Here is a 23,465-nt window from a genome sequence, read left to right as displayed (position 1 = left end):
TGTCTACATGTACTTACCTATGAGATTTTATAAGAGGTTGCATTATTCATGTGTAGCCTGGGCATGGCTCTCGTGGGGGATTGGGAGAGAGATCTCTCTCCCAATCCCCCACGAGAGCCATGCCCAGGCTAATTCATGTGCTAATGCGGCTGGAGTTGTTCCTCTTGTCTGCAATGACGCCTCATTGAAATCACCGCTGGCTGAGATGTTACTTGAATGTTGCTTATATGCATTCATAACTTTTGGCTAAATGCCTTCTCAGTTTGTTGTATTTGTGACTTAATGCCAAAAGTATTTGCAACTTCAAGTTAAACAAGTTTGTTACTTGATGTTAAGTTCATTTATAACTTGATGTTAAGTACATTTGTAACTTGATATTGAATACAAATTGTAACCTGATGTTAAGTAAATTTTTAACAGGATTTTAAGTGCATTTGTTGCTTATGTCAAATGCATTTGTTACTTGATTTTGATTAAGAACTTTTTCCACTTGAAGTTAAGTTGTTTGAAAATTAAAGCCAACTATATTTGTAACTTCGTGTAATATACATTTGTAATTTGTTGTTAAGTACATTTGTAACTTGACGTTAAGTACATTTGTAACTTGACGTTAAGTACAATTTTAGCTTGATTTCAAGTGAATTTGTGGCTTATGTTAAGCATATTTGTTACTTGATTTTAATTAAGTACATTTAGAACTTGAGGTTGAGTACATGCACAACTTGAAGTTAAGTACATTTGCACTTTGCAGTCAAGTACATTTGTAACTTCATGCTAAGAACATCTGTAATTTGATTTTAAATACATTTGCGACTTAAAGTTGAAGAAGTTTATTACTTGATATTAAGTACATTAGTAATTCAAGGCTCAGCGTCACAGTATATCTCAGCTTGAAGATCCAAGTATTTTAAACAGCAGACGAGTGGCGAGATGGACGATTAAAACAGCTATTGCAACTTCTTGAATTGTGGTCTTTTATCAATGAAACCTCGGACTACTTATATTTTAACTAAATTTGTGTACATCGAATTAGAGTACGCCTAGTATTCGATATGGTAGTATTAATATTTCATTTCGAGTTTGCATTGGCTCTATATCTACGTTAACAGATTTTACCAACAAATTCTTGTTTTTGCTCTTTTTTGGCAAAAAAATCTGATTATTTACAATCAGTTTATTGTTCGCATGCTTGGGTTTGCTTAATTCAATTTCCTTTGATACATTAGAATTGGAACATTGTTTTGGACAGAAGATAGCCTTTTTTTCGTATAAATATTTGTTCAAAATTAGTTTCGCATCAAACAAGTTATTGACTAATTATTCCTTGACTCTAGCCTTGGATTTATCAAATGCGTGTAATTAAATTAAATAATACCTTTCACTGTTGGCCTAAATATTTGAAATACTTCCTACCCTTTATGACATCACCACATAGAAGCCACTTCATCATTCAAGTTATTCATCACATTAAGGTAAGCAGCAAAATTTAAAGCAGCTGGCAGAGTCGTGAAGGTTTTCATCTGGTTGTCAAAGAAATAAGTAATCAAGGAAAAAGAAAGATGGCGAGTGAAGCTAGTCTTAAAAATCATCTCGTACAGATCATCGTTGTTCTCATACAGATTCAGATAATCGCACTTTTACTTCCACATGTCAACCTTCACCTCGGCTATCCAGTCAAAACTTTTCGACAAATTGTTACATCGATTATGCGACCTTTCATATTTTTAACCGGTTACGGAGCTGAATACCTTATCGACCATCAGTGGTAGCGGTGAGTTTGTGTCGAGGATTTGGATTGTCAACAGTTGAAACAAATTTCATTAATTTGTTAAACTTTCAAAAAATTTTCATTAGCATTCCGGATTATTGCTTGTTTCTCTTCCCAAGTTCTATATAACCATTAGGTTATTATTTGTTGTTGATATCTGTAGAAATATCACAAAAGTCGTTAAAGGAAAACATCATGGCTGGTGCTAAGGCTAAAGACTTGAAAACAAACCCAAATGCTACCAAATGTGCACAATCTGGAAATGAGTCAAATTTCATTGAGTTCCTCAACATCAGGTGAGTTTTTTTATTGATATTATGTACCAGAATATTGAGTCTGAGAGGCTACATGGCCGGTAAGTGAAGCCTCTGAACCAACATTTTGCCTTTGACCCAAGGTATATCATGTGATGCACTGTAGATGTATATAACTAAAATGTGGCCTTGGGATCAAACTACAGCCAATGAGTGAAGATATAGCAAAAGCGTTAGAAATTTATCAGTGATGCGAGATATTGTCTTTGAATCACTGTCACGTGTGAGTCGTAATATCATCAGCAAGGCCAAATACAGACAGTGAGCCAAAATGTAGCCTGTGGGCCAAAATATAATTTGCACTAAATAGTGAATAGGTAAAAAGAGAGCTAAGCTTTTATTCTAAGAGAAAATCATTGTATATGAACTACATCTTCATATCTAGTAGAGCTTTTGTGAGTCACAAAGGATCAGAAGACTTTTGGAACCCAGGCTTCTTTTAAAATGCTCATGTGTTAGATACGAGAGAGAAGTGCGCCACAAAATACTTAGTTTTTTTAAGAATAGCATCGTGTTCTGGAAAATTTTGTCCTATTTGGCTTTAAAGTTGCCATAGACTAGTCGCTGCCATGGGTTTCAATGATAAGCTAGAAATGTTTAGTTCAATAAAATTGAACTAGTAAAATGGTATAAAATATTTTGTTGAGGCAATTTATACTTTTCACCATAAATACTCGATCACAGGTCAGCTAGTCATTTGTAAATTGTCATTTGTATAGTGCTGCTTCCAAAGACACAATGATGTGACATATTTTACAGATGCGGTTATCTACCTGGCGAAAGGGTCCTGCTCACTTACCGACTTACAAACAAGAAATACTGCATAAACGGACAGGATTACATTGCACTCTACAATTGCTGCAGCAAGTACACAAATGCCCCCAACCAATACCGCTGGCCGGTCTCTACTATATCCGATGGCAAACTCTATAGAACTAAACTAGGTCTTCCAGTGAGTTTTTTTCCAAAACATTCATAGTTTGAACATATATATTTCAAGTCATATGACGTGTATGACTTGAAATAAGCAAATAAAACAGTTCAAACTAGAGTGGTGTATTTTGCACACCACTATAGTTTGAACAGACATATTTAAAAAATTTAAAAGGATTTTATATTTCCAGAAAGTTCTATAGGTTTTATCAAAAAAACAATTTACATTTGTTTAGTTTATGAGTGACATTTAATGATAAGGAGTTTGTCAGAGTTGTCCTCCCTTGCTTCCAGCCTTGACCATCATGAATTTTGATTGGTTGATTTTTAGTACAGCCATTTCTGTTCTCTTGTTTAGCTGTAACCCATAAACAATGCAAACTAACCTTAAATTGATTAGAGAATAGGTTTATTCACTGACTCCACGATTCTAATCAAATCTTCTGCATGCTTTAAATTTGCATACAAACGCTATATGTACGTATGTACTTACATACGTAAGTATATACATATAGTCATATACATGTATAAATACTTACATAAGTATATACATGTACATGCAATACACTTGTATGTATTCGCATTACATGTATGTGCATGTGATACAAGTAATAAATGTACGTATATTACTAATATGTACCTACATGTAAGTACATATTTGTAATGTACTCAAATACAAATATGTACATATATATTTGTATATAAGTATATACATATATACAATTGTATGTAGTTAGTTATCATATGTTTATGTTTAAAAGTATTTCTGCAACTAAACATAAATAAGATGAGGTAAAGTTTCAAGCTACAAAAGAATTCTACACTAATAATAATAAGTGGAATCATTGTTTAGACTAAAACTTGTCTTGAAAGTTAAAATGTCACTACAAATCAATTTCGCTCATCACGGGTCCTTTTTTACAGGAAGTCATCTGATGAGCCACACCTTTAAACAGATTTGTAGTGAAAAAAAATTTGACTTTCCAGATAGCTACTAGTCTATACCTAGGTATATACATAGCTACTTCAGATTTTTAAAGTTCTCGGAAAAGACTTGGCTATAGTAAAGAATGGTAGTTGCTCACTATTGACCCAAGTATGCATTGCAACTGCAGAGGTGCACCTCGTATCGTGTGAGGAACATGAAGGGTAGAAGTAAGAGCAGTTTGGGAATACTAATGACTGTCGGATTATTCTATTTTTAGAACCCTGACAGGCGGCTGAAGACAAACAACTACCAGTTTGTTTATGTCAGCCATGAGCAGAACTGTGTGGTCGGTCGTAGCTTGTCCTTTAAGATCAGCGACATTGTCGAGTTGGACTCTGGTTTCGAACACGGTAATCCACCAAAATCTGTTTTATTCTGTTTAGTTACTTGTTTAACCATAGTTTCCTCTTGTTTATCAAATCTTATTTTATTTATATCTGGTCTTTTCTAAAATTTTCATATTTCTTGTTTAAATAATGTTTCTCATGTAATCTTATTTGAGAGTATTATAGGTTGCTTCTTCTATATATCTCTATATCATAAATAGTATTTCTATATATCTATATAATAGTATTTCTATATTTGTAAATGGCATTTCTATATCTACATATTGTATTTCTATATCCCTGTATCATATTTCTATATTCCTATATAATATTTTCCATATGAGCCTGTTTTCCGTATGTCCCTATTTCCAGTTTTTCATATATATACATATACACTACATACTCAGAAGCTGTGTCTGATGCTATCAGACACAGCTTTGAGCTCTGGATGTTTTCCTGATGTTCTACTCCACCTGCCCCTATTTATTTCAAAATTTGTATAATAAGATTGTGTAAACAGAATATTCTGTTCAGAGGCTTTTTACATATATTTTCGTTTATATTTATTTTTTAAGTTTATATTTAGACCCCAGCATATTAATTTATTTTTGAAATATTTTTCACAGTTTCTCTCTTTTAATGTGACTAGAAGCATGAGGTTCGCACTATGCTAAATCTTAAACTATAAATTCAGATATTGTTTAGTCTCTAGTTTTGACCACCTCAAATTATTACATTTTAGAGCTTAACGTGTCCAATGTTGTTGATCGAGAACTATTTGAGATGAAGGTCACCAACCCGCTACCTGTGAAGATTTATGATGTCAAGCAACCAGCTATGCAGGCCATCAGAATACAGGTACATCCCTACTAGCTAGTATTAACTGGTTTGATATCGCCAACTTCACGAAAATGGCATAGGCTATTTAATTGGTAAAGTTTTGTGATGTCACAATAAGAATTTAACACTCCAATGATCAAACTCGGAGATCATGCTTGTGATACTAAAATTTGCACTTGTTTACCTAATAAGTGAAAATTTGTGTTTCTTTGTAAGAAAAGTTCAACATTGCAAAACAGACAACCGCATGTTGTTCTATTTTTGCTTTTCATGCAAAGCTGCCGCGTGCTTATCAGAGCCTTAGCACAAGCTGACTTATTGCAAAAGAAATTTTTGTTTTTCAACTTTAAACGACTTCTTGAGAAAGATACTCACACTATGCTATATGTGCACACCAAACAAACAACTGCGTTTCACTTGTCGTGAGCAATAAGAAGAGTGTCAGCCACCTGTCTGCAGTTGACAACACAATCAGCTGACGTATTGATTGCTTTAGGAAAATGCAAAGTGTGAGCTATCAAAAGAGCTAAGAGAAGCTTTGAACTCTCAAGTGTCATCTCAGAATGTTCATCACGTGGCAGAGCTGATAAAGAGGTTTGATAAGACATATAATGCACCTTCACCAACACCGGAGCTCCCGCTCAAACCTGCCAAAAGTCCTCGAACTAGCAGATCAGTCAGTCCAAATGAGCCGCCTACTACGGTGAGTAGACAACTGCTTGACTGTTGAACTATTTTGCTCAATTAAGCAAGCCATTCAATAACCTCAAATTATAACAATAAGTTTTATTTATGTGTTATGAATTAGGCAAGGCAAACAATTTTGTCACATTAAAATTCAAAACATTTATTCATAGATTCCGCGAATTCAATAGTTAAATATTTTTACTAAACCATCAGTTTTTCCATTATGCAAAAAAACTAGAGATTTGAATTTTTTCAAATAATATAAATATGTGAAATCTAAATAATTGTAGTTGGAATTTGGAGTTGCCCCTCTACAACACATATAATTTAATGTATATGTTGTAGAGGGAGCTAACTTCGAGTGAGGAAACAGTGCTGTTTATGTTAAACCTCGGGCTAACAACATTCAGCATCATGCAGGACGTAGTTAATGCAATTACTAACTATACTTACAGACAAGCCAGGTGCGTCTGACACTCTAAACAGTTTCTAGTCATTTTATAAGCATATATTTGTCGATGCTGATGGCAAGTTTTTATGGAGATGCCATAGACATATTGATAGCAACCAACTTGCTCTAGGAACAATGATTATCTTGTAACCGAGAGCTGACATCACGATGTTGTAGCCTTAGGGTTAGTCAACTTTTCAACTTTCTTTTGCAGAGGTTTTTATCTAAAAACTCGAAATAAACCATTTTCATCTGTTAGATAGAAAAATACTAATAGAAATAACAGAATAATAAAGTTATGCATATTAGCAACAAAGCTGCTGTATAATGGGGATTGTCAAAGTGGTGCCGTTTGGTATGAGGTGATTGAGGTATATTGGAATCTTCTGGAAAAGTTGGAATGTAATGGATGGTCAGGCAGGTTGAAGATGTGATCTGAGTATTTTTGACAGCAAGTATCTAAGAGCACAATTAGCTCGTCAGTATTAAAAGCATTTAGACTTTGATCCTAACTGTTTTGCTGTACAAGGCAGGTAGAGGCGTACCACATACATGATAGAACCGCAGCTATGTACATTACAATCATGTCCAGTCTCTTCATCGTTGACACCACTGTAAAATTATGAAAGAGTGTCTCATATAATTATCCTAAAAGAACATTCTAGACTTTATGCAGATAATTGAAATACATAGATGGCGCTCTATCTGTATCTTTATTGAATATGAATGTTTGTATCATTTGGTATCGACAAGTGAAACATTGTATACAGTATTTATTCAACAGTTTTTTTGTAATAAGTTGGAGAAACCTTTTTTGATTACTTTATAAACATTTTTTTTGAATATCTTGTAACAGCAAACGCAAGTGGGTAAAGTTTTACGGCAAGTGGAGACAAGTGATAACAGATCGAAGGAATTAGTTGGAGTACAATCAGTAAATTTCGAAGATCCAGAGATGGTCTTCCTTAAAAGATTCGTTCTTCCATACATCAGCGGAATCCTTGAGCAACTGAGTACTGACGGTTATTCTAAAATCATCTGCAGCAACAATCAGCTGGTCCTACTTGATGGGAACAATGGAGAGACACTCAACCTCAAGTAAGAACATATTCATATCATATCGATGGGAAGATAACTCTCGTGGTTTGTTACGTCTGAAATAGGCTTGCGTATTCATATTAGCTGGTCTATCACAACTGGTTCATTCAGGGTGGTACAATCAAAAAGCTGTAAAGAGGCTGGTACATTCAGGGTGGTCTAATTCAAAGCTTTAAGTAGGATGGTTTATAGGGTGGTCTCGTCAGGAAGCACCAAATTTTCCATCAGACTAGTTTACTCAAGGTAGTTTAGTCAGAGTGATGATGTGTTTAGCTTGATTGAGGTAGTTCATTTATGCTCTCAGTTTTAAAAATGGTCATAGGGTGCTCTGGTGTTGGCTATGATATTATTTTTAAAAAACCATCACACACTTCGTCGAACCAATTTGTTTTAAAGTTTAGAGCCGCACTGTACATTAATTATAGTGGTAGTCTACCACCAAATATAGCTAGTGTTGCAAATAAAACTCTATTGATTTTAAAAACTTTAATTTTAAGTTAAAAAACTGTTTGGGAGTTTAAAGGGAACCTCAAATACAACAAGAGAGTCTAACCCGTTAAAGCAACCAACAGACGCCGACTGACTTATGAAGAATCACGGTGCAAAGAATTGTAACGCCCGCTTCATTGTTTTCATTGTATGTCAACTTTGAGTTTCACAATGTTACAGGCAGGGATGGAGTGAGTACAAGAAGTCTCAAGTCACCAGTGATTCAGCAGACGGGGAGAGCGCTACCATCAACATGCTGTGTGATAAGTGCAATGAACTCGCTCAAGAGCTGGAGCTTCTAAAGCTCGTCAGGTGCGTCAAAACCGCCATTATTATTATTGCTACTATTTATATTACTACTAATGCCATGACAGTCACGTGTGCCACGAGAGATGGTCAGATGTGCAAATAAAGCCCAAAGTATAAGTATGTACATAACTATCCCAAACTTCTACAAGGTGAGTCATTAATGTAGAAAGGTAGCGCGCTGATAAATTGAATGCAGTGAGTTTGGATCCTGTAACCTGTAATCTTTTTTCTTATCTCCATCCGCGCAGACGAATGGATGGACATGGCTCTTATTATAGTAAAGATTATTATGCATTTTATTACAGTATTATTATGGTGGAATTAATGGTAATGTATTTTATTACAGTATTATTATGGTGGAATTAATGGTAATGTATTTTCGATTTGTGTTAAATTAATCTATTTAGATGGTTGCTATTACTGAGGATTATTATCATTAAATAAGCATTATTGTTGTTATTATTTAGTTGCTTTTGTGGGGATTGCTGTAAGAGTATAGAAGTACAGGAAAAACACAAGGTCTTATCAAGTATTTTCACTGATTCTACAATTGCACTTAAGGAATCTGTTTTTCTGTTACATTTGTCAAGATTTTGTACTGCGCTTAAAATTCCAAATACAAGGGAAACATATTCTTCCAATATTTGTTAGATATTGGCAGAATATGTTTTCCAATATCTAACGATGATGATACTATCATATTGATATTATCATCATCAATATTATCATCATAATATTGATGATAATACTCAAATAATAATCATACTGTAGTCTACAATATTATTGTTATCTTATTATTATTTTCAATAGTATTATTTTCATTCTCAATATTTGTAAAGTAGCAATTTTATAATATATTGTATTTCATCATCCAACTCGTGATATATGACATACTGAATGGTTTGCCACAGTCGGCTTGAGTCTGTCCCAAACGAGCAACTGTCTCTAGCTGAAGTGTCTCAGATATCCTTTTACTAATTGTATATATAGTCACAATGATTTGCAATTCCTACCTTATTAGCAACCAAAGACACTCTCAGTATGCTAAGGAGTTGGTGAGGGTGGAGAAGGAAATCAAAGAAAAGGCTGACTGTAAACTAGCGGATGAATCTGTGGAAGATATGAGGAAGATTAACAAAGTACTCATTGCCCACATCGAGGTTTGTCTTATCCTTATACTTAAAGATTAACTTATTTGCAAGTATTGTTGATGCTTGAGGTGATCTGTTTGCCAAGATGTTTTTAGATTAAAACCAACAAAACTTGATCACGGTTAAAATGCTCAGAAGAACAATACATACGAAATGATATCACTAGTTGATATCGTTGCTATAACTCATGTCGGCTATTGTGTTCAAGGTGCAGTGTTACACGTCTCTGTTCTGTCTGGTCTCTTTGCAACTATAGACCTCATAATTGAACTTTTGCTTAATCTGTGCGTTTCAATCATACCTAAGTTTTGTTGATACTTGTGTATGGATGTGGTATAAGTTCGTCTTTAAGAATCTTTTATGAAGATGTCAGAATATCAGGTATTTTTACACACATGATTTTACGTGCTTGCATGTATTTCTATGCTTCTATAGGAACCTTTGAATCTGTAGATATTTTACAGTCCAGTAACCATTTTTGCACAAAATCGTAGATTGCTGCTAGGAGTGTGAAGGCTTTTACTTTATTGCTTAGAAAAATAGTGTAAATTGCTTCAGATGGTAAATATAAGACTTCTTTATTCATCTCTTTGCGCAAACCCCAAACCCCACCCTTGCTCCACTGCCACATTGACCAATAATCTCGCTCTACTGCCACATTGACCACAATAGCTTTACTTCACTGCCACATTGACCACAATAGCTTTACTTCACTGCCACATTGATCAATAGCTTTAGTTCACTGCCACATTGATCAATAGCTTTACTTCACTGCCACATTGACCACAATAGCTTTACTTCACTGCCACATTGATCAATAGCTTTACTCCACTGCCACGTTGACCACAATAGCTTTACTCCACTGCCACATTGACCAATAGTCTTGCTCTATAGCCACATTGACCACAATAGCTTTACTCCACTGCCACATTGATCAATAGCTTTGCTCCTCTGCAACGTTGACCAATAGTCTTGCTCTATAGCCACATTGACCAATAATCTTGCTCCTAACAACACTGACCAATGATCTTGCTCCACAACCCCATTATTTAATCATCTTGAAGCGCAGATAAACCTGAAGCTGTTGTGAGGCCACCACCTGTGGCACTTGCTCTTTATGAAGTACACTTGTTAATCTGCACACATTCTAAATTCAGTAAATAGAGACAATATGGTCGAGAGTAGAAGTGTTAAGCACGGTTGTGTGAATGTAGAATCTGGAGGAGAAGTTGGAGCAGAAGACAGAAGAGTACGAGTTGCTGAGCAAACTGTTTGCGAGTCAAGCCTGCTGCCTCCAACATAACGACTCACTTGAATTGCTCAGAAAGCAGACGAGTAGCTGGAGATCTAAGAAGCTGGCACAAAGGAGGATGTCGACCAACACCGATAAAATTCAAGTAAATGGCTTTTATTGTTGTCCGAGTTGTCATTGTTATTGTATAATGCTTGACGATGAAAGCTAGAGAATTCATCTCTACTTTTGCTCTAGATGATTTGCGTGGAATGTTTGTCTGTGGCATAGCATAATATTACTCAATAGATTTTGTTCCAGTGTACTTCAAAGTGCTTTTTATGTTCCTCCATGTAGTCTTTTGGTAATGACTGTTAACACTGAAGCAGAGCTTCAAGCATGTTATCAACGTTAAACACTTTAATCTGTGGTTTTGGTAGACATTGTTATAAAATTTTAAATGGTAAAAGTAAAAACCAACGACTATCTTGAGCATTTGTTTTATCTTAACTTTTGTCAGTACGATTTTTTAGATTTTGACCTTCTTCATCAAGTAATATTTCCAGTATTTGAGAATTTGTCTGTCTTTCAGAGCAGATAAAACACATTTTATACACAGTAACATAGTTATTTTTGTACTAGCATTAGTACGAGTGTATATACATACGTAACAGCAATATTTAAAAATTGTTATGCATGGCAGACTAAAGATGAAGGAGCCAACACCGGATGTTCTCAAAAATCAAAGAAAATAGGCACTGGCAGTCAAGTAACAAGGCCTCCTGTGGTTCAGAAGGCCACCAGCTATGCTGCTGCTCCGTCCCATGATGCACCTAGTGCTCAAGCAGAAAAAAAGCAGACAACAACTTCAGACAGATGTTAGTTTTATCTTTAACATCTCAAGCAAAAAATAAGATATTTTTATTTTTTGTCAAAACTGTTTAACTTTTTTTGAAAAGTGGTTGGGTCAAGCTTTGCTGCGAGTGATGCTGGTGATCTATTTCACCATATACCCAATATGTTTCGATAAACAACTATGAAATGATGACCTCAATTTTTATGTTCATAACACACTTTAAAATTGCAATAAGTAAGCATTTGCGGATTAGGCTGACTTCATTCCAGCATCTGTGATTTAGGAGTACATCTGTTTTAACGCCTTAGGTCACTCTTTTTTTAGACACTCTAGCTACACTTTTCTACTCTTCAAATCATCAAGTTTCTCTTTATTTATTGCAACATAAATTGCTGTACTTTTCTGAAACACCCCCTTCTCCTCTTCGCATCATTCGCCATTATACAGACTTTTTCTTTTTTGCAGCTCTTCCTGCATCATTGACAAATGACCAGCAAAGTTTTCTCAAACTTTTACAAAAGGTTTTGAACTCTGAGCAAACCAACGAATCAAAGCCTGTCGCTGAAAACACAGAAAGTTCCGACTCTCTTGGTGAGGCGATGAGACGGCTTTTTGAGATCTATTCAACACCCAGCCTCGCTAGTACGACTACTAGCCGTCACTCTGTAAAAAGTGATGCGTCGATTCTAGAAGCTATCAGAGCTCTCTTCGCAACCGAGTCATCGACGCATGATCTGATAAAAAAGAACTCGTATCCTCCAACTCCGAGCAACAGCGCTGACAACCTAGTACGAGACAGGCTTTCGAAAGACGTTAAGCACTCAACGAGCATGAGAAAAGTGCTAGAAAAGTTGCTGAATGTTGGTGAGGAGCAGACTGCGCCAAAACCAACTTCTGAGAGCAAATCAAGTTTATGGTCGCTGGGTGAAGCAATGATCAAAGCATTTCAAGAAGATCTGTCAAGTACCGACATTCAAACAAGAAAAGACCTAAATACGAGCAATGAATCGCTTTCACAGGCGATGCATTGGCTCTTTGACACCCTCTCTCAACAGAGCTTGCCTAAACAATCTAATTCTGATATCAGTCAAGACACGGCGTTAGATTCCTCATCATCTAGCCTCGGCTCCATTCTATTGTGGGGCCTCGCAGAGCCTACTCCTGAAGATTATAAGAATATTGATGTTAAGGCTGTTAATCAGGCAAAGCAAGGCAAAAGAAAAACTCTATCGCAGACACCAAGCATTTCGTCTGTAGACTGTGAGTGCCATAGTGGGTTGGATGGCCGAAAAGAAATGAAGAATCCAAGCTTTTCCTCGGTTTCTCGAATGTCTTCACCAGATCGAGACGTTGACATCGCCTTCCCACCCTTAAACAAGAACTTGTTCAGCAACAAGGCTGTTTCTGGTCAACATTCATCCCAGGCTCAAACCACCACACCATTCACTTTTGTAAGTGCTTCTTTCCTGGTGTCAAGTTGTGCTTTGGTTAACAGATCTTAATGATAGGATTACTTGGTAGGTCTAGCACTTCACAATTTCTACAGATTACCAGACAATTCAATATAGCAAATGAACGATTTGCTATATAACGCGTTATTATTATGTAAAAAAAACTTGTAAATTTTCGGTAATATTTTTTTGTATATTTTCTCTTAAAAAAAATCGTTTTGTGTTCGTGATAATTATAAACATTTATTTCATGAATATCTGTGTGCTTGGAAGGCTTGGAATGAACTTATAAGACTAGAATGCCAGTGCGTTTTAATTACCGTCGTATCACTCAGACTGAAAATTATCAGATGTGGGATAAATTGTCATTTCACAATTATGTAGTTTATACAAATGGCGATATCTCTTCACATAGTGGCAATTTTGGAATTGTCTACCTTAAAATCTCCACCAAACAATTAAATTGTCATATCCAAAAGCTATAGGCAAATTATAGTGTCTAACCTAACCTTTTGTTATAGGTGTCTTTATGTTAACTCTGTAAGTTCTAGGATATAGTGTAGATATTTATATTATAAGATAACTGACATTATGGATTTTTGAAGTGAAGCTCTACTAAACCTTTCTGCACAATGGTATAGTTTGCCATGTTGCTTACAAACGTAAGTTATAACATTTTTCAACAGTATTGGTGTTCTAATAAGTTGTGACTGCAAATATTGTGTGAGCGTGCCCATCTATGCTGGGAGGTTTTGTCTGATGTTGCTAAGGTCTCACCATACACAGGTGGCTGGGACAAGCGAATGCTATAATACTTGTCGTTACATTTAAGGCAGGATATAATGTAGATCTTTGATCCTAATTGTAATGCTAATAATAATGCATATGTGTTACAAATATACCAGAGCTATTTTTTGAGAGCTTCAAATGTTGGTGTAGCATAGAATGGCGCTGGTGAGAGGGTGTCAGTCTACGAAGCTGAATTCCGTTTACAAATGTCTTTCATCTTAACCTCTAAGCGTGCTTGAAGAGTGTTTGCTACATGCTGTGAGCGAACACGCTTGCTATTGTATTACTTTTACACATGTGCTCTATTTTAGAAAACGAGCACGGATATGGACTCTCTTGTGTCTGACACGACAAAGTCAACAGCCAATAAAACGTCTTTAGAAGAAAATATCAAGCAGGCCACAAAGAAGCTATCTCGGCCATCTCGCAGTTCTCGGTGAGCAAGCGTTTATATCTGTTAACTTGCACTTGCTTTCACCCGTTTCATTTCCATGAGAACTATGTCTATGTTAACAATGCTATATCTATGATAACTATGTCTATGTTAACAATGCTATGTCTATGAGAACTATGTCTATATTAACAATGCTGTCTATGAGAACTAGGTCTATGTTAACAATGCTAGGTCTATAAGAACTATGTCTATGTTAACAATGCTATGTTTATGAGAACTATGTCTATGTTAACAATGCTATGTCTATGAGAACTATGTCTATGTTAACAATGCTGCCAAGCAGCACTTAATCCACATGTTTATTTTTTGTCTGGTACAACACTCAACATTAAAAAATTGTTTTAAGCTTGTGTAGTAAAACATGCACTAAGATTTTAGAGCCAACCGGGCCACCTGTTCAGCCTGACAGTCAGGATAGCTCCATAGCTAGCTAGTCTTGGGAATTTGATTTTCATTTCATAGCCACCATTTTGTTTTTTATTTTGTGCAGTATATGTCTGTGGTCAATACGCATTTCATAGCAATGATTCAATTTATACATAACATGTACTGTGGAGTTGATTTTAAATCATGACCTGTCATGACCTGTCATGACCTGTCATGCTGCAACAAAACTTCAGTAAATCAATGTTTATAGATAGGTGACTGGCTGTCTTCGCAATTAGTAGCGAGAAACCTTAAAAATCGTTAATTTGTTTCAGAATGAAAATAAATGATACTACAGGCGTGTTTTTAGCATATATAGTGTTTGTGGTGTGTACACTTTCATTTAGCTAGTTGCTCAAACATAAATATTGCCATTTTATAGAAAACGCACCTCATACAAGTGCTCACACTGTGGAGTTGTCATACAGAGCCGTAGTGTTGGACAAACGGAGTATCGTATGAACCGACACATAAGACTTCATCACAGGAATCAAGAAGACCCGTGGTACATGTAGACTGGAATCTTACTACCATCTCTGATTGGTTGAGCGCGGCCAATGATTAGTTTTTAACCAGGAGTGTTTCTACCCAAACCATTTACATTGTGTAAACAACTCCACTCTTTTGAACAACAAAGGATGGAATTGTTTACTCTTTCAAGTTTTTAAAGTAAGGTAATATTTTTAATGTGATGAAAAATTGAATGAAAATAAAAATCGTAAAATTATAAAAAAGACGAATCGTGTGCCTTACATGAAATTAAGATTAATCTAACGTAAAAAGGTGATTTCATGTTATCAGGTTTCTGTATTGTCTCAGATAATATCTTACATCACAGCAAATCTAAATCGCTGAAAACAACTTAGTTGACCTAAAATGGTAAAAAAAATTGATGATATTTGTGCAGCTGTTACAAGAAGTGAAAGAATTACATAGAAATTGTAGTAGATCACCAGGGGAGATAACTCATGCAGCAGTCATTAGGTACAAGCAATGGAAATACCAAAGCTGTAAAGTTATTCGGTCTTGAGATATCTTAAAAATGTAAAACCATTAATAATTTTTGTAATGCAGTAACAAATGTCTAACAAAAATATTGCCTTTTATGGGAAGCATACGATGCTCTTACTTGACAAGGTAAGACAACTCAAATATAAGAGATTCTATCAACAGATTTATCTGTAACAAAACAGCATGACATAGGAAATATAAAGGATGAAAATAAGACAAACGGGGAGAATGAAGAGAGGGTGGACTAGGGCTGGTAAATCTAATGGATGTTGAGCAAGGTGTGACACTTGTGCTCTCTAGATGTCTCCATAATCGAAATGGCGCTTGCTTGACAAACACTTGTTGCGAAAAACATCTAAAAAATAAAAAATAATATAATATTGTAATAATCACATTATTACAATATGATTATTACAACTAGAAATTCCAATGTCATACAGCCCACAACCAAAGTGATATTGGAAAAAAAGAAAGGGTACTGATTGTTGAGAAATGCAATATTAGCAGTCAAATGGCCCTGCGGTGCAATAAGGCAACTGCAATGGTAGCTGTAATGGACTGGGTGTGGGTGTTATTATATACAACAAACAGCAATAATGAAAGGAAAAGATTATATGTTTATATCTCTTCCCCTGCAATAGGAGAAATGCAATATTGGCCAATATTAGAAGTAAATGCACTGATATTATTAGAATAATCAATATTATTAATATAGTAATAATATAAAACCAATGCACAATTTTGTTTACATTTAAAAACGTCATAGTTAACGATATCAAGAAGTTGTGATATTTATATAGATTTTTAGAAAGTATGTACTACATAGTCATTGTTCTGTAGTCATCCAAACTTATAATTAAATATCGTAATAATCTCATAAGAATCGTTAGAAAAAATATCGTCATTTCCTTTACTTACACTACGTTGGACATCAGTTAGAATACCAAAGTACTCAAGTGTCTAAAATGTCAGTTTGAAATCGGCAAAAATGAAACGAATTCAGTACTCCTACGTTAATTACAGAAACCGTTGACAATGCCATAGACTGGTGAAATGTGCACGTTATTTTTTCGCGAAATGCGCACGACTTAATCGTTCTATTCTCTGTCGCCCGGCATTTCAATTTCCGGTCTTAACTTTTATTAAACAAAGCTTTTCAAGCGTTTTGTGACGATTTTCGTCCTAATAAATCTGTTTATTTGTGTTTAATCCGATCAGATGGGTAAGTTTTAAGAGAATTTCGATAATTTACAAAGACTTAGTAACATACTTAAATAGGCTTCTATGTGTTTTATATCATTATTATACTTTAACTAATCTACAAAACGATAGTTAAATTTGTTGATGAAATTTCGAGACGAGGGTTCGTCTCATTGTTGATGAATAATTTTCATAAGTTGTGTGCACATGCATTTATCATAAAAACTCTCATACTTCGCTTCCGCACGTTTGTTTGTGGGATAATAATCATATTATTACAATATTACACACATTAGTACTTCACATCGTAACATACAGTGGTGACCATGATTATACACTACCTAGTAATTTTCTTTGTTATTTATGGCATGAACTCTCTTTATTCTCTCGGACCATACATACAATACATATTTGAGAAGCAAGTTTTGTATACACTGTCATCAAAATTACTTTCAAGAAGTATCATCTACATTGTATTTATTGGGCACTAATTTTATCCTATCCTGTGATTGACAATAAGGGCTTGCCAACTAAATATTAAAATGCTAACATTTATCTTCAAAAAGTTACACGCATACGTATGTTTAAAAATCAATTAAAAACCGCATACATGTACATGTATGTTCAATTTGGTCAATTTTGTCAACGAATATAAGCTTAGCTTTTATAAGACTTGTCATAAGATTATATCAAAACCAGGTTAAAAGTCAAATATCAGTTGATATTTAATAACATTCATGTGTAGACCATCCTTAGCTTCCCATTGATGCCCATATTCCCATTGATGCCCATATTCCCATTGATGCCCATATTCCCATTGATGCCCATATTCCCATTGATGCCCATATTCCCATTGATGCCCATATTCCCATTGATGCCCATATTCCCATCAAATAAATACTTATACTATGAATTAATAACAAATAACGTATTATTTTAGGCAGTCCCATACTTATGATCACCACTGTATTATATAACATACATGCTTATTACTACATATAAAATAATATGATTCATTACTGAGTAAATAGAAATGCATATACATATACGTATATGTAACCTATAACAATGTGACTTACACATAGTACTATTCAATTAGCGATATAATATGCTGCTATATGTTTAGTAATCCATGCGATATAGCAATCTATATATGTATTTCTCAAAGTTGGTCATATGTGTATTCGTGTATTCGTCATTTGATTGTCCAGCTATAGCTATTATTTCAGCATTGCGCCCACACTTTACGATGCCCCTGTTAAGAAATTCTTTTTTTGTAATGTTCAATTACTATATATGGGGTCAAGGCCAATTCTTTTCACGCGGACATTTATGGGAAGAGCTTCGACATTCTCTTTTCGTTCGGTCAAACAAAAACAGTACAATATCTCATTTTTACATTTGCCCTCAGTATCCATTGTGTAGTTGTTTTTTTAGTGTTTTGTGTAGTTGAAACAAATTAAGAGAAAAAATAAAAACAGCTGAAGGTTTTCAAACTTTGTCAAGCAACTGTAACTTTCCAACTTCATATTGTGATGAAAATGTTCTGAGCAGGTCAAATAATAAAAAATGACTATAAAAGGTTTAAATGTAAATGTGAAATAATTAGCAAGTAATAACTGAATTATATCTGTTTTGCTACAATTACAATAAAAGCTGATTCAGTAATGATACAATTAATACGAACTGAAAAAAAAATACTGAATATGATGAATTGATAATAACTATTCTAGCATAAAAGTGTGTGTACATAAAAAAGGTCACTGTTCCACCAGAAGTTATCCATTAAAAATTTTCTCATGATATGTAGTTTGAAAGTTAGAATGTCAAATGCTGTTATATGTTAAATATAAATCAACTTTTTTACCAAAGACTTATAATTACCCGGGCAACGCCAGGTAGCACAGCTAGTAATATGATAATAAGAAGCGCTCATATTGTAATAGTATTAATAACAAAATCTTATGTACAACACAACTATTCAATAGAGTCAAGGAAACATTTCCAAATCCTGGCAGCCAAACTGCCAGCATTTTACCATCATGCAAATGTCTCGAAGTAAATCCTCATCATAAATCTGACTAACGCATTCTAGAAGTGGTCATATAGCACTACCAGTGCCTATTAGGAAAGAATTTAGGCTATGTCAAGAATTACTAGGAATATCAGTACATAAATCCTCTTACATGACACATTTTTAGGACTTCTTGAGTTTAGCCTCCGATGTAATAGCTCCATTAACAGGTTCGGCACGGGCCCTCCTTAAGGCATCCCACATTCCGCCAAAGATGACTGAGCAAATGAGATTTTCAAAAGGAAGGAATGGGTCCCTAGTGCCGAGGAGCATCATTGATATTCGCAGGTAGATGAGCACAGCGATAGAGCAGGAGAAGACAATTGTGTGTTCTATGTGGATGATGTGAGCGGCCCTCAGCACAAAAAGAACCGAGATGACGGTACTGCCTTTGAGCACGCTACAAATGATGATGAAAGTTATAGTTTGTACGCATGAATATTAAGTGCTATTAAAACTTTGTAAAAACTCAAAATTATGTAAAAATGAAACTGTAACGTGCATCTGTACACTTTGTATAATAATGAGCAAAAAGGTTTTTTACCATAAATATGCAAACATGTAAATCGATTTCAGAATAATTTTGTAAATAAAAATTAAAGGCATACGAAAATCTTGACGTGAAATAATAATAATTGATAAAATCTGAGTGTAGATTGACAGATAAGGAAGTATAACAATAAGCAGGGCAATGTTGTCAATTCACAGCTATAAAATATGTACTTTTTCAGTTTCAAAGTTAGCTGGTAGAGTGCATCAACATAAGAGTAGGTTGAGTGATTCCAAACAAAACCCAACTTCTACATGTAGGTTTAATGTGCATAATCACATATCATAGGAGTTATGGCACCTTGTCTATGAAACCAGCGGTCAGTCCTAAAGTACATGTAGTTTAAAAGGAAACCATCAGAATTTAATAAAAACAGCTATTGTCGGGTTGCTTAGACACACAAACCGCAGCATCTAAAACGTATATACCAACTACTTCTGAGCATGTTTACCTGCATAACCTTATGAGTATTAGCGAGTTGTTGATACATTGGTTAGCGGTTACCATAGCAACAATCTTTGAAATTAAGTTCAAATTTAACTGAACAGCTCAGTTCTGAAAATTTCCAAATCTCGTTTTAGAGAAAAGTTGTGTTATATAATGGAGCAATTTTAAAAGGGTAAAGTTTGACTTTTCACGCAGATTTCTTAAACGAGATGTTCTTGAGTAAATGAAACATTTCTAATATGAACATTGTGCAGAAAACTTAGTCGCATGTAGTGTTTAGGAACTCAAGCACTGAGCTCTTCAGTTGCCAAAGCAAGAGTGTACGGTAAGTATAACTTAGCAAGAAAGAAGAGAACAGACAACCCTGAGAGAGGATTAGCACTGAGTGTTAGAGAATTGGCCAACACCTTACCGTATAAACACCTGACAATGGAATGGTAAAGTTAGGTTTGACAGACACTTTCCTACAGGTTACCAGTTGAAAGATTATAATATTTGAAGATGTTTAATTATTTGAATAAAATTTTTCCATTTTTCATGTAAATATAAAAAGAAAAATTGGCTCTTTGTGAAAAACACACTTCTTGAGTGAACTTGTAAAGCTTTTTATCTACTTCATGAGCGACTTGTTTACATTACAGTGAAATAATGAAACTAGAGTGATGTTAATGTAGGTGTTACAAAACAAGTGATGTTCAGCCACAAAGTTGCATTGGACAACCACAAAAACATTTTTGCATTTATTAAACAGAAATAATAGCTACTGAATACTTTGTAGCTGCAATAATAATAAACACAGCATGATGTCATTTATACAACTTTTATAATTTTGTTTTTCTCTACATTTAAGAGTGCTACCACTGACATGGGATTCTAGTATAAACAAAGCCTTAGATACCACCTCACTTTCAATAGCATCAAAACAAGCAGGGTACTAACTACAGAAATTGTCTTCACTTGACATTGTGGAGAAAACTCTAAGAAAGCCAGTTTCATGCAAATCTCACTCTATATGAATGCGCTATAACAAAGGTAAAGGTCGGGAAACTAAATAGGATGTGGACTGAGGTGGAACACGAGGGATAGCAGAGAAATAAAAAGAGAGGTCCCACTTGATACTCACAAACTGGGCTGCAGAAATTCATTGCTAGTTGGTGCCCAGAAGCCTCTTACGAACCGTTCAAAAGGCTTCATCCACACGTATGAACTACCTGATAGAACATTCTGGAATTATGAGCTGCACTCATTAATAATAATAGCCATCTTAAATGGAGGACGAGAAAAAGAAAGTCAATTTTTCCGATATATATTTGTGGAGTGCGAGTCAGAGACAGGTCGTCATCCGAGTTGTAAGGCACTCAGTGGCCTAACAATCAGTTTTCGTGTACTACTTTTAATTTTTGAAAACACACACTTTGCAATATATTTTTTGTAAAATGTCTTTCCCTCGCCCACCATTTCAGGTCTGAGAAAACATCTTAGCCTTTGTAGTCGGTTTTTGCAAGTTTGACTTTATTTGTCAAATAGTTGAACAATGCTTGCTGCAAAATTACACTTTTATTGAAAATGATCAGTGAAAATTAAACAAATTTATTAGAATGTGTCAATATAATATGTTTACTTTTTGTATCCAAGGGTTTCAGGTAAAGAGGCTAATTGTTCAGCTCGAACCTGTTTGACAGCAAGTGTCCAAGCTTGAACATGATAACATTTGCAAAGCCTCTAATTAGGCATACAATGTTATCGTGACAAGCACGACTTGTGCATTCGTTCAACTTACAAATCAGGGAAGAGAAAAATGCTCTCTCTTGGACGGAAAAGTCCGATTATAAACCGAGCAGAAGATAGCATGATCTCTCCTTCTGCACCTGAGCGTGGTAATGAGAAGAGGTCATTGGTACAAAATATCAAATTGGTTATACCCATAACTGCTGGTCATTACAGAATATATAGTAAGCAGTTGTGTTGCAGTCAAACTTCTCCATTCATGCCTGTTTAATATATTAAACCTTTATATAATGGTGTAAATACATGCACTTCCTTAGAAATACACCACCAAGGTTTGCAGCCCAAACACCACCAATACCTCCCTAATATTTACTGCCTTAAAACAATTCCAGTTAATAAAACTATGTAAAAGAAAGCAAATACAAAATCAACTAATTTGTAAAGGACTAAATTGATAAAGTAACAATCAGTAAAAATAGGTTGCAGTTGTCAGTGTACCTGAGAGACAGGCGAGTGAATGTATAACTGGTGTTAGAGATACCTGATGTAACTTACTTCAACTTATAATAGAATACATTTAAATACAATTATATATATAATATATATAATATATATTATATTATATATATTATATTATATATAATATATTTCAATATATACAACTATATTAAAAAATTACATTTAAATGTTATACTATATTAATACAACACATTTAAATACTATACTATATTAATACATCACATTTAAATACTATACTATATTAATACATTAATAATATCTTATGATTATAAAGTTATTTTTTATTGTTATATTTTTGAAATTTATTGCAAAATTTTCATGAGCTTCATCACTTTCACTAAAACCCTGATGATCATGAGCTTCAACCAGTAAATGTTGAAAATCAATTTAGATGTCAAATCAAATATCTGCTCATATTTTATATTCTATCTTGATATGATTGTATGTTGAGGTTTGAATGTAGTCGTTATGCAGCATAGCAGTTGAGAGTAGTAGCACAGCCGTACTAGTAGAGTAATGTAGTCGTTATGCAGCATAGCAGTTGAGAGTAGTAGCACAGCCGGTACTAGTAGAGTAATGTAGTCGTTATGCAGCATAGCAGTTGAGAGTAGTAGTACAGCCGGTACTAGTAGAGTAATGTAGTCGTTATGCAGCATAGCAGTTGAGAGTAGTAGCACAGCCGTACTAGTAGAGTAATGTAGTCGTTATGCAGCATAGCAGTTGAGAGTAGTAGTACAACCGTACTAGTAGAGTAATGTAGTCGTTATGCAGCATAGCAGTTGAGAGTAGTAGCACAGCCGTACTAGTAGAGTAATGTAGTCGTTATGCAGCATAGCAGTTGAGAGTAGTAGCACAGCCGTACTAGTAGAGTAATGTAGCCGTTATGCAGCATAGCAGTTGAGAGTAGTAGTACAGCCGTACTAGTAGAGTAATGTAGCCGTTATGCAGCATAGCAGTTGAGAGTAGTAGTACAACCGTACTAGTAGAGTAATGTAGTCGTTATGCAGCATAGCAGTTGAGAGTAGTAGCACAGCCGTACTAGTAGAGTAATGTAGCCGTTATGCAGCATAGCAGTTGAGAGTAGTAGCACAGCCGTACTAGTAGAGTAATGTAGCCGTTATGCAGCATAGCAGTTGAGAGTAGTAGTACAGCCGTACTAGTAGAGTAATGTAGTCGTTATGCAGCATAGCAGTTGAGAGTAGTAGTACAGCCGTACTAGTAGAGTAATGTAGCCGTTATGCAGCATAGCAGTTGAGAGTAGTAGTACAGCCGTACTAGTAGAGTAATGTAGCCGTTATGCAGCATAGCAGTTGAGAGTAGTAGTACAGCCGTACTAGTAGAGTAATGTAGCCGTTATGCAGCATAGCAGTTGAGA

At 35.0% G+C, this 23,465-nt stretch overlaps 2 protein-coding genes across 4 annotated transcripts in view; one reads left to right on the top strand and one right to left on the bottom strand.

Moving 5' to 3' along the window:
* The first annotated feature begins 7,262 nt into the window (after positions 1–7,262).
* Positions 7,263–15,076, top strand: LOC137394322 (serine-rich adhesin for platelets-like). Its single transcript, XM_068081040.1, has 8 exons — positions 7,263–7,405; positions 8,075–8,206; positions 9,225–9,363; positions 10,569–10,751; positions 11,289–11,463; positions 11,907–12,892; positions 13,993–14,117; positions 14,944–15,076. Exons 1-8 carry the CDS (start codon positions 7,263–7,265, stop codon positions 15,074–15,076), a joined length of 2,016 nt encoding a protein of 671 aa, XP_067937141.1.
* A 284-nt stretch (positions 15,077–15,360) lies between these two features.
* Positions 15,361–23,465, bottom strand: part of LOC137395080 (trimeric intracellular cation channel type 1B.1-like) — a 43,059-nt gene continuing 34,954 nt past the window's right edge. For 2 of the 3 annotated variants that reach the window (XM_068081868.1, XM_068081870.1), the window contains 3 exons: positions 20,967–21,054; positions 18,959–19,246; positions 15,361–15,927 (listed from right to left, as the gene is read on the bottom strand). In XM_068081868.1, coding sequence (XP_067937969.1) covers positions 18,970–19,246; positions 20,967–21,054 — 365 coding nt within the window. In that variant the 3' untranslated portion in view covers positions 15,361–15,927; positions 18,959–18,969. Of the gene's footprint in view, positions 15,928–18,958; positions 19,247–20,966; positions 21,055–21,623; positions 21,712–23,465 lie in introns of all 3 variants that reach the window. The other variant, XM_068081869.1, reaches the window with a different exon arrangement.

The sequence above is a fragment of the Watersipora subatra genome, chromosome 4, assembly GCF_963576615.1.
Source record: "Watersipora subatra chromosome 4, tzWatSuba1.1, whole genome shotgun sequence".
Classification (NCBI taxonomy): Eukaryota; Metazoa; Bryozoa; class Gymnolaemata; order Cheilostomatida; family Watersiporidae; genus Watersipora; species Watersipora subatra.
The sequence above is the reverse complement of the archived record's forward strand: the minus strand, read 5'-3'. Positions and strand labels throughout refer to the sequence as shown.

Excerpts from the sequence above, each read along its gene's own strand:
- LOC137394322 (XM_068081040.1), top strand. The coding sequence starts at position 7,263 with ATGGTCTTCCTTAAAAGATTCGTTCTTCCATACATCAGCGGAATCCTT. Across the intron at positions 9,364-10,568 it reads TACTCATTGCCCACATCGAG|AATCTGGAGGAGAAGTTGGA; the intron begins GTTTGTCTTATC and ends GTGTGAATGTAG. Across the intron at positions 11,464-11,906 it reads GACAACAACTTCAGACAGAT|CTCTTCCTGCATCATTGACA; the intron begins GTTAGTTTTATC and ends TCTTTTTTGCAG.